Consider the following 15,869-nt stretch of genomic DNA (forward strand, 5'->3'; position numbering starts at 1 on the left):
TTAGTTTAAGTCTGGAAGCTTGAATCACAGTGAGAATCTGGGGCTCCCCATTTCAGCAGAAGCGCTCATCCAAAATCGATTATCTTGGAAATAATCTGCTTTGTACGCAGTACATTCTCTGCTGACCCGTGCCATCTGCAGTTCTTCCAGTGGAGCCTAAGCACTTTCCAAATGACCCAGCCCCACAGGCCATGCTGTTGACTCCACAAAGCCCTGGTACCTGGCGACTCACAGGCTTTCATCCTTCATTTTCTCCAGGGACATACTAAGTATCACTTTGTTGTATTTCCCTGTAGCTTCCCTTAGGAGCGTATGTGCAGAATTTTCTTGAATGTCTTCTTGAAGTTCTCATTGCACAAAGGGTAGATGAGGGGGTTCAGTGTGGAGTTGATGTATCCCAGCCAGATGGTGAACATGTGCACATGTTCATTGCAACAGCTGCTGCAGAAGGCAATGACCATGAAGAAGATGAAGTAAGGAATCCAGCAAATGATGAAGGCTGCCATGATAAAACCCAGTTGTTTGGCAGCCTTCCGTTCTCGGTTCATGTGCAACCCAGACACATACTGTCTTGAATGTGAGCGGAGCCTCTTCCAAGTGAACTTGATATAATGGAGGCCTGTGCTAGACCCTTTTCTTTGCTTGCCTTTTTCCAATGCTGACTCTGTGGGGGTGTCTGAGTCTGTTGGAGAGAAGGACTGGCTATCACCGAAGGTCTGATCCTCTGACATCTCGCTGACTCCTTGCATGGTCAGGCCCTGCTCATCCATCTCAAGTTGCCTCTGGCTTTCGTTCATGGCTGTGTAGTCCCTGCTGCTCCCCTCTGCCTCAGTCTGTGTATGCACAATATTAAGTGGGGAGCACTGAAGTTGGTCTATTCCTTCATCCTGCTCTTGGCTGCAGGCACTTGGGGATTTCATCTCCTTTGGGTCTTGGGATGGTGGCTTCAAGACAGGTCCACCACCAGCAACTTTTGGTTTCCTTTTCAGAACCTCCCAGGGAGACTCCTTCCCTAGTCTCTTGGCCCCTACCTTGGGGTTCTCTGGCTTTAGCTTAATTTCAGAGAAGGAAGGGAGGGATCCATTGACGAGCTCCCGGTGCTGACAGTGCTGCCGTACAGCTTTGTAGATTCTGGCATAGAACCAGAGCATGAGCAAGGTGGGCAGGTAGAAGTTGATGATGGCAGTCATGATCTTGAACCAGGTGACTTTGTAAAAGCCTGTCTCACACTTGTCCTCCCGGTGCTCTGAATTCTGCCAGCCCAGAATGGGAATAACCCAGAGGAAGGAGAGAAACCAGGCCCCCAATATGGTGGCCAATGCTCTGGTTTTGGTGCGATATCTCAGGTATCTGAGGGGCTGCTGGACAGAACGATAGCGATCAATGCACAAGATAAAGACGCTAAAAATGGATGCTGTGCTGGCCACATAGTCCATGGAAAGCCAAAAAAGGCAGAGATGCCAGCCCAGGGACCACTTGGACTTGAGGAGGTAGAGGATGTTCATGGGCATAACAACAGCTCCCACAATCAGGTCTGCTACTGAGAGGCTAACAATGTACAGGTTCCCCACAGTGTGTAGCTTCCGCTCTCTCCGCACAGCATACAGGACCAGCAGGTTGAGCCCCACTGTGACCAGGGAGATGGAGCTCAGGACCACCACCAGGGGCATCTGTTGGGAGCTGGCCATGGTGGTCTTGTTCCCTTCACACATCGTGTCTTCTAAGACGCTGGAAGAATTGGAAAGGGTCATTGGCACAAGGGCCACCTCCAGTTATAGCTCACTCCCTGGGAGGAAAGACACAAGGATTAAGGTTAGAGTCTTGGTGATCAATAGTCATTTAGTACCATCCCATAGATCAAACTGGGGATGTATGCTGTCAGGGGCAGTAGACACTGCTGGTTACCTACAGGCTATATCCCCTTCTTAGTTATTCATTTCTTCTTTTATTTATTGACTACTGAATGCCTGGCATTGTTCTAAATGTTGGAAATATAGCAATGAATAAAACAAAAATTCTAGTGAGGGAGTGGGGCAAATACAAGGTGAAGTTTATATAAGTCCTGTGTTACTTATGCTCTGGGAAGGTGGGATGCATCATGATTGGTCTAAGATGAATATGGTGGTCTGGTTCCTCATTGCCAGTGGCTTGTCAGGGAATGGGCAGGAGACAATTGTGGCCAAGGAAGTAGATGGGAAAGTCTCTTAACAGAGGTGGGGTTCTGGAAAGTACTTCCTCTCTGACAAATCACCATACAAGGAAAAGCGTTTCCTACTTGCTACCTTCTTTCTAACAGGAAGTGATGCTTAGGGCTATGAAGGTCATCTTGGGGTCATCAGGGAAATGTCAAGAAAACCACTGAGATGCCAATCCAGAGAGTCCTGTTATCACTGAGTTGCTGAACAAAACCTAGAATCTTTTTCCTCTACACTGATTATTATGGGAAATAATTAAATATCTTTTTTGCTTATGCAACTATTCCAGGAGTCTTTACTTGCAGCTAATACACCCCTAACACATATGGGGGAGGTTACAAGGGTACACAAAGTGTGAAATAAATTGAGCCCATCTCAATAGACAAAATGGTTCTCAAATGGGAGAGGGTTTTTTATTTAAGAAAGCATATTATTTACTTTTATATTTGAAAAAAATTTTATCATCTAAAACTATGCATTGTTAGTGAGTTTACACTGAAAACATATTGTATCACAGAGGTGATTTTCAGCTGGGGTGGAAAGTAGAAGTAGATATTAAATTTTCCAGATTTTTATATTCATCCAAAAAGTGTTATGTGTTAAAAGAAAACTGAGGAACATTAACAGAGATTATAAATATCTCTCAATCATTTAGAAAAAAATAGTCTTACATTAAGGCAAAGCCAGATAAATTCCTGAGTATAAGGCCAATTTGATGTACATATATTTTTTAAGATAAAATAAATCCAGACCCCAAGGTCCTTGTGGAAGAAAGCTGTTGAGTTACTTTGTTGGAAAAACAACACCTGGGTGGCACTGATTTTGCCCCAGCTCTGCCACTAATTTCCTGAGTGATGTCTCAGCCTGCTTTTTCTCATTGGTCAAATGTGGAAGATGGGATAAGTGATCGCTAAAGGCTTTCCCAGGTCTCCTTTTTACAGTCTCGCTTTAGGTATTTTTCCATATTCTTCTCAAGCTCTAAACGGGCCAATCAGAGAAACCCTCCTACATCTCCATGTATGTCTCCTCTGACTTCTTCAACAGCATCACCTTCTCCCGTCTGACCCAGTCCTACCTTCTGCTCTATTACTCTATGCGCAGAGGCCTTATGCACTCACCCCCATCTAGCCGAGCCATCACCTCTGTGCAAACAGCTCCGAGATCTACAGTTTCAGCCTATAGATTTCTTCATTCCTACATTCAATGCCCACCTGATATATTGGAGCTTCTCTTTTAGCCTTACCAAGCCAAAACTTTTGGAATTGTCACCTAAGGAAGGAGGAAAGGCTAAGGCAATATCATTTCAGGAATTTTATTTTTAATTGTTTTGATTGGAAGGAAGTAGAAAGCAGTTCACTAAAACACTGCCATAGCTTGGCATTTCTAAGGCAGCTGTGATGTTCCCCTCCTACAGAAGTGATTCATCGCTCTCTCTTTTCCTCTTGCCTTGAGGAAATTCCTTTCTTTCTCATTTCTCTCCTTTCTCATTTCTTTCTTTGGCTCATTGCACACAGAGGGGAATCAGTATTTTTTTCCATTGTGCATAAACTATTATTCCATAATTATATTTGACAGAAAATGATTTGTTTTTATGTAAAAATCTACTATATATTTTTCCTTTTGGATTAAAAAAGAGAGGGTGTTATAATTGAATTGAGATCACTGAACTAAAAGTTAGTGTAGTATATTAAGTTTGATTTTGAGTGAAATTTACTGATGTCTGCATCTTACTTTGAAATGAATAAAAAAATAAGTTGGGTGAATGACTGATTAAAAGAATGGATGAACAAACAGAAATGCTAAGCAAAATTTTAATGTACAGCCTGGGAAGTAAGCATATGGGTGTTCTCTGTATAAAACTTTCAACTTCCCTAGTTCATTGATAATTTTCATAATAAAGTGTTGAAAAAATTAATATAGCCATTTATCTTTTTTTTTTTTTTTTTTTGTATTTTTCTGAAGTTGGAAATGGGAGGCAGTCAGACAGACTCCCGCATGCGCCCAACTGGGATCCACCCAGCATGCCCATCAGGGGGTAATGCTCTGCCCATCCTGGGCGTCGCTCTGTTGCAACCAGAGCCATTCTAGCACCTGAGGCAGAGGCCATAGAGCCATCCTCAGCACCTGGGCCAACTTTGCTCCAATGGAGCTTTGGCTGCGGGAGGGGAAGAGAGAGACAGAGAGGAAGAAGAGGGGGAGGGGTGGAGAAGCAGATGGGCGCTTCTCCTGTGTGCCCTGGCCGGGAATCAAATGTGGGACTCCTGCACGCCAGGCTGACGCTCTACCACTGAGCCAACCGGCCAGGGCAATACAGCCATTTATCTTAATGAATAATAGAGTTTATCTTCTTCACCTGTCACTGTAAGCTTGACTCTGTATCACATTTCTCCTTCGTAGATTGAACATGTTATTTTGCACAAACTTAAATGCAAGATCAATAAATATTTGTTAAATGAATACATAGTGAGAGGCAGGATGGTCTGAAATATCTCAGCTCAGAATTTATTCAGTCGATGGATATTTACTGGTAAAACTTCTTTTCAGCTCAGAGATCTGTTTCAGGAACAAGCAAATCCACTTTTGTCCTAAACCATGGGATTCCAAAGGAGGGTTCCTGGAAAGGCAGCTGCTGCACCCACGCTGCAAACAAATGACACTTGGAGGCTACCTGCATGGGGCCTCGGAGGAAGAGGAGGAGTGCTGAGGGAACATGGGACCCCAGCACTGATCCTAAACAAAGTGAGCCCCATAGGGTGGGCAGCCAAGAGGACAACCAGAGTGGCCACATCAGGACCCACTGAATAATTTGTGGGGCCCAATGCCAATTAAAAATGAAAATATTATTAAGAAGTTCAAGATGGAGATAGTAGAACATTAAACCAAACTTGGGATCCTGAGCTCAGGGCCTATGTGGTTGCCCTGGTCACAGGCCCAGTAAGGCGTTCTGTTCCGAGTCTCTCTGCCTCTCACCCAGTCCTTGACAGACCCTACTCAGTGAGATAATGAACAATATGGCACTCTGGCAGAGTGCGGGAGGTATCTGGGGACACAGATCCTCATTTCAACTCATGCTGCACAGGAGGCCATGAAGCCTGGACCCCACTGAGTTCTGAAAGCAAGCCTTCAGAGATGGTGCTGGCTGGAGAGAGGGTGTGCTCTGAGGAGAGAAAGCAGAAGCTAGAGGAGGCACTTGAGACAGGGCATTTTGAGAACCTTCAGGTTCTTTATAACGTCGTGTCAACAGAGAAGCAGGGGACAGAAGGAGAGCGCTCTCCCCTCCCACTCATGCTCTGCCTCTTGGTGGGTGGGTGGAGCATGTGCAATCAGCAAGGTCTCCAATTTCCTCAGCTGTCACCTAGGGAAAATATTATGGCCTCCCTCCCTAAGCTGTCAAGGATCAGTGGAGACAGTGGGGTGGGAAAGTTTTTCTGACCCTTAGGTGACTTTGACTTGGGGACAAGCAGAAATGGACCCTTTTACTCTCTGTGTACAAGCAAGGCAATTGGTCCACTCCCAAACCATTAGTTACAGTGGAATTACAAGCAACAGTGTAATCCAATCAGATATATGTGCCCACTGATAAAAGTAGTCAGCATTCCTGCATTCCTTTCCCACCCTGGGAACACTGACTGGGGCAGCTTTGACAGTAAGAAGTCAAGCCCTGGGCTTTTCATATATTGGTTATAAAATGCCCTACAAGCCCATAGGGAGGTTTTCTGATGATCCACAAGGTAGAGTGGAGGGAACAGTCAGCTCAAGTTCAGAGGGGTCATACAGCTAAGAAGCAGCTGGTAAAGCCAAGACTCAAACCTTGGTCTATCAAACTCAGAGTTTCTCAACCTTCATTCCACTGACATTTTGAACTAGATAATTATTTTTTGTGAAGGGCTGTCATGTGCATTGGTTGGATGTTCAGCAGCATCCTTAGTCTCTATTCACTAGATGCCAGTAACACCTCTCCCCCATTTCCACTCATAACAACCAAAAACATCTCTAGACATTGGCAGATATCCACTGGGGGCAAAATGATCCTTCATTGAGATAACTGATCTAACTGAAGAATATGCATGCCAAACTGCCAAATAACACAGTTTTAATAAAAAACTTTCTAAAAATAAATATTACCTACCAATGCAATGAATTGCCTTGAGAGATAGTAAGCTGTCCATGATGGAAAGTATGCAAGAAGAAGTGGCCTGGATCTGATTCCAAAATACTATTTTCTCAAAGGTAATTACTTTCTTAAGTGAAACTTGCAGATGCTGGCTTTAGATAAAAGAGACTAATGGGTAAGGATCTCTGTGGACAGTCAGAAAGGAGAGGCAAGAGGAATTGAAAGGTTTGGAGAGATGTTTCCAATAGCTTCATCCCTTCCACTTTTCCTCCCATTTCATCAATGCTGGTTCACAGATGGCTTGGAACTTATTTGGGTGGTAGAATAAGGCAGCAGTTAAGAATCCAGTTGCTTTATAAGCCAGTAAACCTCTGCTCTGATACTCTTTTTGCCCCAATTAACTGGTCAAGATATTTCACTTCACAAAGACTCAGTTTTCCTCACCTCTAAAATGGGGATAAAGCAAACAGTGCCTGACATACAAGAACTGCTCAATTAATAGCAACTTGTGTTTTCTTCCATTTCTTGGTGAGTGACCCAGGGATCTCACAGCCAGCCCAGTCTGGCTCAGTGGAATCATCCTTTACCTTTCCCTGTTTTTCACTATGGCAGAAAATGCTGATAGTTTTCTAGTATCAGTTCTCCTCAACTCAGGAGTAGACTTCTACTTTTAGTTGAGTACAGTGTACATGGCTGCCTACAATAGACACTACATCTCCCAGGCTCCTTTGGAGCAGATTACCATATGATTAAGTTCCAAAGAAATGGAAATAAAAATGTAGTTTGCAACTGTCTGAAAGCAGCCTTAAAGGGAGGATGTGTTCTTTTCTTTCTTTCTTTCAGCTAGCTGGAATGTTGACAGGATGAATAGAGCTTAAGCAGCCATCTTGGGACCGTAAGGGAAAGCCACAAGATGAGAAAGGTAAAGTTGTAATTTGGGAAAAGTTGAGGTTTCTGATGATAATGGGGCTGTCTTACCAGCCAGGACTCTCCACTTCTGGGTTAGCTTGGGTTTTTTATCACACGTAAACGGAGTCCTATTTGATACACTGCCCCTGACTTTAAGAACTTTGTCAATTAGCATGAAAAGAAAGACATATTAAACAGGATCAAAAATTAAATTAAAAATTCTAGAATTCAACTGGGAGAAGTGTGATGACTGAGGTAAAATCAAAGCAGATGGCAGGACAGAGGAGAAAGAAACAGCTTCTCCAAAGGTAGAATATTGATATCAAGAAGAACATCAGGAAAAAAAAAAAAAAGAAGGAACCAGAGAAGGAGTGATGTGTGAACTGGGCTTTGAAGGATGAGTAGAAGTTTACCAGGAGGAAGGAAGAAAAACTTAAGGATGAGTAAAAGAAAGAATAAAAGTACAGAGCTGAGTTCAATGAATTAGAAGGGAATCATAAGTGGAGCACAGAATGATGAATCTGGAATGACATGTTGGGGTCAGGTGTAAGAAAGCTCTTTTATACCTCTATGCCTTTGCCTGTGCTGTTTCCCCAGCCTGGAGCACCCTTTTGCCTTGAAGCGCTTCATTGCTCCTCTTTTTCTGTCTACCCACAGCACTTCTAACTCTATATCACCTATCTTAGCCGATTCTTTCTAATTAAATAGGGAGCATCTCTAAGGCATAGAGTGTGTCCACTACAGGGAAGACTTGAAAGCAGCTCTACTAGGTAAGGAGACCACAACTGGAAGAAGCCTACAAGTCATACAGAGAGAAAAATGTGAAGGCAGAGAAGCATAAGTCATATGCTTCAACAAGATAAATCCTCAGAAAAAGTCCTGGATGAATCAGAAGTAATCAAATTACTGGATGCAGAGTATAAAATAATGATTGTTAGGATGCTTAAAGGTCTCAAAGCTACAATGGATGGACTTAATGAACACCTCAATAAAGAAACTGTAAGCATCAAAAAGGACACGGAAATCATAAAGAAGAACCAGACAGAAATGACAAACACAATAGCAAAAATGAAGACTACATTAGAAGGAATGAAAAGCAGGCTGGATGAAGCAGAGGATCGAATCAGTGACTTAGAGGACAACATAAGCAAAAGCACAGAAACAGAAAAGCAAAAAGAAAAGAAGATTAAAAAGTCTGAGGAAACTCTAAGAGAGCTCTGTGACAACATGAAGAGAAACAATATCCTCATAATAGGGGTTCCTGAAGGAGAAAGAGAAAGAATAAGTACTAGAGAAGCTCTCTGAAGAAATTTTAGCTGAAAATTTCCCTAAATTGATGCAGAAAAGAGTCACACAAGTTCAAGAAGCAGAGAGAGCCCCATTAAAAAGGACCCAAAGAGACCCACACCAAGACATATCGTAATCAAAATACCAAAGCTAAGAGATAAAGAAAAAATATTAAAAGCTGTAAGAGAAAAACAGTCAATCACCTACAAAGGAACACCTATAAGGATGACCTCCAACTTCTCAACAGAAACACTTGAGGCCAGAAGGGATTGGCAAGAAATATTCAAAGTAATGCACAACAAGAACCTACAACCAAGACTTCTTTATTCAGGAAGATTACCGTTTAAAATTGAAGGAGAAATAAAACGCTTCCCAGACAAAAAAACTCCAGGAATTTATCACAACCAAACCAATGCTGCAAGAAATGTTAAGGGGCCTGCTGTAGACAGAACCAAGTAGGAAAAAAATATATAAATATAACAAACAAGGAATATAGATTTAAAGAAAAAAACAACTACATATCAATAATAACCTTAAATGTAAATGGATTAAATGCTCCAATCAAAAGATATAGGGTAGCTGAATGGATAAGAAAACAGAACTCGTATATATGCTGTCTACAGGAGACCCACCTCAAAACAAAAGATACACATAGACTGAAAGTAAAGGGATGGAAAAAAATATTTCATGCAAATGGAAATGAATAAAAGCTGGGGTAGCAATAATTATATCTGACAAAATAAACTTTAAAACAAAGACTCTAGTAAGAAATAAAGAAGGTCACTACATAATGATAAAGGGGGCAATCCAACAGGAAGACATAATCATTATAAATATCTATGCACCTAATATAGGAGCACCTAAATATATAAACAGATTTTGATGAACATAAAGGGAGAGATCAACAGCAATAATATAACAGTAGGGGATTTCAATACCCCACTAACATCTATGGATAGATCCTCAAGAAAGAAATTTAACAAAGAAACTGCAGAATTAAGGGACACACTAGATCAACCAGATTTAATAGATATCTTCAGAACCTTTCACCCTAAAGCAGCAGAATATACATTCTTTTCAAGTGTGCATGGTACATACTCTAGGGTAGACCACATATTAGGGCATAAAACGAGTCTCAGTAATTTTAAGAAGATTGAAACCATATTAAGCATCTTCTCTGATCACAATGGCATGAAACTAGAAATCAACTACAATAGAAAAACTGAGAAACACTCAAACACTTGGAAACTAAACAGCATGTTATTAAATAACAAATGGATCAACAGTAAGATCAAGGAAGAAATAAAAAAATTTCTTGCAACAAATGAAAATGAGCATACAACAATTCAAAATCAGTGGGACACAGCAAAAGCAGTCCTGAGAGGGAAGTTCATAGCATTACAGGCAAACCTAAGAAGCTAGAAAAAGCTCAAATAAACAACTTAATCTTGCAACTAAAAGAACTAGAAAAAGAACAGCAAATAAAGCCTAGATGAAGTAGAAGGAAGGAAATAATAAAGATTAGAGCGGAAATAAATGACATAGAGACTAAAAAAACAATTCAGAGGATCAATGAAACCAAGAGCTGGTTCTTTGAAAAAGTAAACAAGATCAATGAACCCTTAGCCAAGCTCACCAAAAAAAAAAAAAAAAGAGAAAGGACTCAAATAAATAAAATTAGAAATGATGGTGGAGAAGTAACAACAGACACAGCAGAAATACAAAGGATTGTAAGAAAATACTATGAAGAAGTGTATGCCAAAAAATTAGACAATCTAGGTGAAATGGACAAATTCCGTGAAAAATATAATCTTTCAAAAATCAATCTGGAAGAATCAGAAAACCTAAGTAGACTGATTACAACAAATGAGATTGAAACAGTTATCAAAAAACTCCCAAGAAACAAAAGCCGTGGGCCAGATGGCTTCACAGGCGAATTCTACCAAACATTCAAAGAAGAACTAACTCCTATACTTCTCAAGCTATTTCAAAAAATTCAAGAGGAGGGAAAACTTCCAAGTTCCTTTTAGAGGCAAGCATAATTCTAATTCCAAAACCAGGCAAAAACAACACAAAGAAATAAAACTATGGGCCAATATCCTTAATGAATTTAGATGCTAAAATTCTCAACAAGAGATGACGTCAGAGTAATGGCAGGGTAGGAAGTGATACCGATAAATCTCCCCCAAAACTCAACAAGATCTTCAACCAGAAACAGAAAAACCTATCCTTGGAGACTCCAGATGTTTCGCAATACACCCGAAGGTATGGCTGAGCGAAAAATTGGCTAAATATATAACCAAACCCCGAAGGAAATAGGGAGTAAGGAATGCTCCGCCTTCCTCACTAACCTAAACAGGGCGGCTTTCTCTGGGAACTGTGAATATAGAAACTGAGGCGGGCAAAAGGGGTGAATAGATCCAGGCCGCGGCACAAACAGCCGAACCAGGCTGTGGCACGGAGATCCAAGCCGAGGAAAAACTGTTCCTGTGGCAACCTGGGCAATACAAGCTAATACTCGCGCCAAACCCAGACAAAGAAAGACAAGCAGGGCAGCCATTTTCCCCGATCCCCTGGTCGGCGCGCGCATATAGTGGGCGAGAGATTCCTTCCAAAGCCCTGAGAGTGGGCGCCCTTGTTGTCCCACAGAGAGGCAGAGTCAGAGGCCTTTGTGTGGGCCGAAAGCAGAATCTCTGGGCAGCCCCAGCACCCTGGGAAAGCCGCGCATGGGACGGGGCGAGAACTAATTCAAACGCTGGAACTTTTCTGTGCTGGTGGGGGTTTCACTCAGAGGGAAACGCGGCCGGCCTGATATCCTGGTCTGTGCGCGCAAATAGTGAGCGAGAGATTCCTCCGAGTGCCTCGGCAGTGCGCGCCCATGTTATCGCACAGAGGGGCACAGTCAGGGGCCTTTGTGTGGGCCAAAGCGGAATCTCGGGCCGCCCCAGCGCCTTGCAAAAGCCGCGCACGGGGACTGAGCGAGAGCCAATTCCAACGCTGGAACTTTTCCATGCGGTTGGGGGTTTCACTCAGAGCGTGAGACTGCCGGCCTGATATCCTGGTCTGCGCGCACAGATAGTGAGTGAGAGTTTCCTCCAAGCGCCCCAGGAGTGGGCGCCCGCTTGTGTTACTGGACAGAGTGGCAGAGCCAGAGGTCTTTCAGTGGGCGGAAGCCCCGCCTGATTATGCTAGCGGCTCTGACTGAGCCTTACCCAGAGCCCTGTGCTGAGTGGAAATAGAGTGGGGAGTTGCCAGCTCTTTGAACCTCTTACTATCCAGGCAGAGGCAGCAGCAACCCCATAGCTGGATTATCAGGCTACTAATTGAGGAAGGAAAGACTAGGAGAAAGGCTCCAGGAATACGGACTCTATCACTGTCAGAGCCTATAAATGCTAATGAGCCTCGACTGCCAACGAGACTAAAGCACAATAGATGACATCGCCATAGAGACTTGTCAACTGCAAACCTCTACCTGAGCGTGCCAAAGGGGCAGAACCTGGGGTACAGAGTCACCGACCAGGAAGAGGGAGAGAAAAGAAAAAGCAAGCAGATAACCTCTCAAAATCAAGAATAATCTGCAGACTTTATAACCTATCCCATTTTATTATATTTGTTCGTTTGTTTCTCTTATATTCATTCTTGATATTTTTTTTTCCTCCTCCAATTTGGCCGATTAACTCTCTGCCGGTCTTACTCTCTCCTCTCCTTGAACTACACTACCCATAAGTGTTACATCTCCCATTATCTTTTCTTTCCTCTTCCTTGCTCTCTATGAGGGTTGCACTTCAAAACCTTTAACTCTCTCTCTCTCTCTCTCCTCTTTTTTCTTTCTTCTTCTTTTAGTGGTTCCCTCTTTTTTTCTCTCTCTTTATTTTCTCCCTCTATATTAGTTTCTTCCTTTCTCCTTTACATCTCCTCTCATTCAAACCTCAATAACAAATTATCTTATCTGGGACTCAAACTTATGTTTGTGGCATTTTGGGGGGGTTTTACTTCACCTTTTTAACTCACTAGCAGTGCTCCCATCCCTGGCTCTCCATTTTATCTAGTTCTTGTTCCACTAAATACAATAGTAATTTTTTAATTTGTCCCCCCATTTTTCTGTTTCCCTCTTATTCCTCTCATCATAACTCTTAGTCAACCAACACCTAAAAGCAAATCATTTTATTCTAGACCCAAATTTTTTCCTTATTTGCTTTTTGTGGGTCCATACCCCCTTCTTTTTTCTTTCTTTTTTTTTGCCCCTTTATTCTTCTCCCTAATTCAGGCCCTCCATTACAGGCATTGTTTGTTATAATTCACAGTTCACCACAAGATTTTCTCAAGAAAGAGGGGAGAGGAGAGGAGAGGAAAAAAGGAGGGGGGGAATAATTTCCTTTTTTTAAAATTTTTATTTTATTTTATTTTTCTTTATTTCATTATTAATTTTTTTTTTAAAAACCAACTCTTTTCGATTTTTTATTTTTTAAACTTTTTATTCTTTATTAAATCTCATTAATACTATCAACAAAACCACCCTCAGATGCCATTAAGGAAGAGAAAATCAAATATCATTGATACAAAGGAAAGAGAGGTAACACAGATAGATGAGGAAAAATCTATGGAGAAAAAATTTAATATATTGGAAATCTTGGAGCTAAATGACAGAGAATTCAAGATAGAAATCCTAAAAATCCTCCGAGATATACAAGAAAACACAGAAAGGCAATTTAGGGAGCTCAGAAAACAACTCAATGAACACAAAGAATATATTTCCAAGGAAATTGAAACTATAAAAACAAATCAAACAGAGAGGAAAAACTCAATTCACGAGTTGAAAAACGAAGTAACAAGCTTAGCTAATAGAACCAGTCAGATAGAAGAGAGGATTAGTGAAATAGAAGACAAGCAACTTGAGGCACAACAGAGAGAAGAAGAAAGAGACTCAAAAATTTTAAAAAATGAGATAGCCCTGCAAGAATTATCGGACTCCATCAAAAAGAATAACATAAGAATAGGTATATCAGAGGGAGAAGAGAGAGAAAATGGAATGGAGAACATACTCAAACAAGTAATAGATGAGAACTTTAAGCCTGTGGAAAGAACTAAAGCCTCAAGTTCAAGAAGCAAACAGAACTCCAAGTTTTCTTAACCCCAACAAACCTACTCCAAGGCATATCATAATGAAATTGGCACAAACCAACAGCAAAGAAAAAATTCTCAAGGCAGCCAGGGAAAAGAAGAATACAACATATAAAGGAAGGCCCATTAGATTATCATCAGATTTCTCAGCAGAAACTCTATAAGCTAGAAGAGAGTGGACCCCAACATTTAAAGTCCTGAAAGAGAGGAACTTTCAGCTACGAATACTATACCCATCAAAGCTATCCTTCAAATATGAAGGAGAAATAAAAACATTCACAGATACAGAAAAGATGAGGGAATTTATCATCAGAAAACCCCCACTCCAGGAATTACTAAAGGGTGTTCTCCAATCAGATACAAAGAACAAAAAAAAACAGAGCCACAAGTAAAAGCTCCAAGAAGTACACAATAAAACCAAATTTAAACTGTGACAACAACAAAAAGAAAGGGGGGGGATAAGATGGAGATTAACAGTAGCAAAGGACGATGGAGTGCAAAAGTACTCACAAAATAGTTCACTACAATGAACAGGGTGAGAACCCTTTTCATTACTTAAAGGTAACCACCATTGAAAAAACCACCACAGAAGCACATGAGATAAAAAAGATAGCAACAGAGGAAAGATGTATAGAATACAACCAAATAAAAACAAAAGATAGAAAAATGAAAGAGAAGGATCAAACAAGACACAAAACTAACAGAAATCAAGATATAAAATGGCAGTAGGGAACTCACAAGTGTTAATAATTACACTAAATGTAAACGGATTAAACTCACCAATAAAAAGGCACAGAGTAGCAGAATGGATTAAAAAAGAAAATCCAACTGTATGCTGCCTACAGGAAACTCATCTAAGTAACAAGGATAAAAACAAATTCAAAGTGAAAGGCTGGAAAACAATACTCCAAGCAAATAACATCCAAAAAAAAGCAGGCGTAGCAATACTCATATCTGATAATGCTGACTACAAGACAGCAAAAGTACTCAGAGACAGAAATGGCCATTTCATAATGGCTAAGGGGACACTGAATCAAGAAGACATAACAATTCTTAATATATATGCACCAAACCAAGGAGCACAAAAATATATAAGACAGCTACTTATTGACCTTAAAACAAAAACTGACAAAAATACAATCATACTTGGAGACCTCAATACACCGCTGACGGCTCTAGATCGGTCATCCAAACAGAGAATCAACAAAGACATAGTGGCCTTAAACAAAACACTAGAGCACCTGGATATATAGACATCTACAGGACATTTCATCCCAAAGTGACTGAGTATACATTTTTCTCCAGTGTACATGGATCATTCTCAAGAATTGATCATATGTTGGGCCACAAAAACAACATCAGCAAATTCAGAAAAATCGAAGTTGTACCAAGCATATTTTCTGATCATAAAGCCTTGAAACTAGAATTCAACTGCAAAAAAGAGGAAAAAAATCCCACAAAAATGTGGAAACTAAACAACATACTTTTAAAAAATGAATGGGTCAAAGAAGAAATAAGTGCAGAGATCAAAAGATATATACAGACTAATGAAAATGACAATACGACATAGCAGAATCTATGGGATGCAGCAAAAGCAGTGATAAGAGGGAAGTTCATATCACTTCAGGCATATATGAACATACAAGAGAGAGCCCAAGTGAACCACTTAACTTCCCACCTTAAGGAACTAGAAAAAGAAGAACAAAGACAACCCAAAACCAGCCGAAGAAAGGAGATAATAAAAATCAGAGCAGAAATAAATGAAATAGAGAACAGAAAAACTATAGAAAAAATTAATAGAACAAGGATCTGGTTCTTTGAAAAGATCAACAAAATTGAGAAACCCTTGGCAAGACTTACCAAGGAAAAAAGAGAAAGAACTCATATAAACAAAATCCAAAATGAAAGAGGAGAAATCACCATGGACACCGTAGATATATAAAGAATTATTGTAGAATACTATGAAAAACTTTATGCCACTAAATTCAACAACCTAGAAGAAATGGATAAATTCCTAGAACAATACAACCTTCCTAGACTGAGTCAAGAAGAAGCAGAAAGCCTAAACAGACCTATTAGTAGAGAAGAAATAGAAAAAACCATTAAAAACCTCCCCAAAAATAAAAGTCCAGGCCCTGACGGCTATACCAGTGAATTTTATCAAACATTCAAAGAAGACTTGGTTCCTATTCTACTGAAAGTCTTCCAAAAAATTGAAGAAGAAGCAATACTTCCAAACACAT

The 15,869-nt window shown here is 40.8% G+C and overlaps 1 protein-coding gene across 2 annotated transcripts in view; it reads right to left on the bottom strand.

Moving 5' to 3' along the window:
• Positions 1-201: 201 nt before the first annotated feature.
• HRH1 (histamine receptor H1) overlaps positions 202-15,869 on the bottom strand; it is a 112,148-nt gene continuing 96,480 nt past the window's right edge. For both annotated transcript variants that reach the window (XM_066351847.1, XM_066351848.1), the window contains exon 2: positions 202-1,786. In XM_066351847.1, coding sequence (XP_066207944.1) covers positions 303-1,751 — 1,449 coding nt within the window. In that variant the 5' untranslated portion in view covers positions 1,752-1,786 and the 3' untranslated portion in view covers positions 202-302. The remainder of the gene's footprint in view (positions 1,787-15,869) is intronic.

The sequence above is a fragment of the Saccopteryx leptura genome, chromosome 10, assembly GCF_036850995.1.
Source record: "Saccopteryx leptura isolate mSacLep1 chromosome 10, mSacLep1_pri_phased_curated, whole genome shotgun sequence".
NCBI lineage: Eukaryota > Metazoa > Chordata > Mammalia > Chiroptera > Emballonuridae > Saccopteryx > Saccopteryx leptura.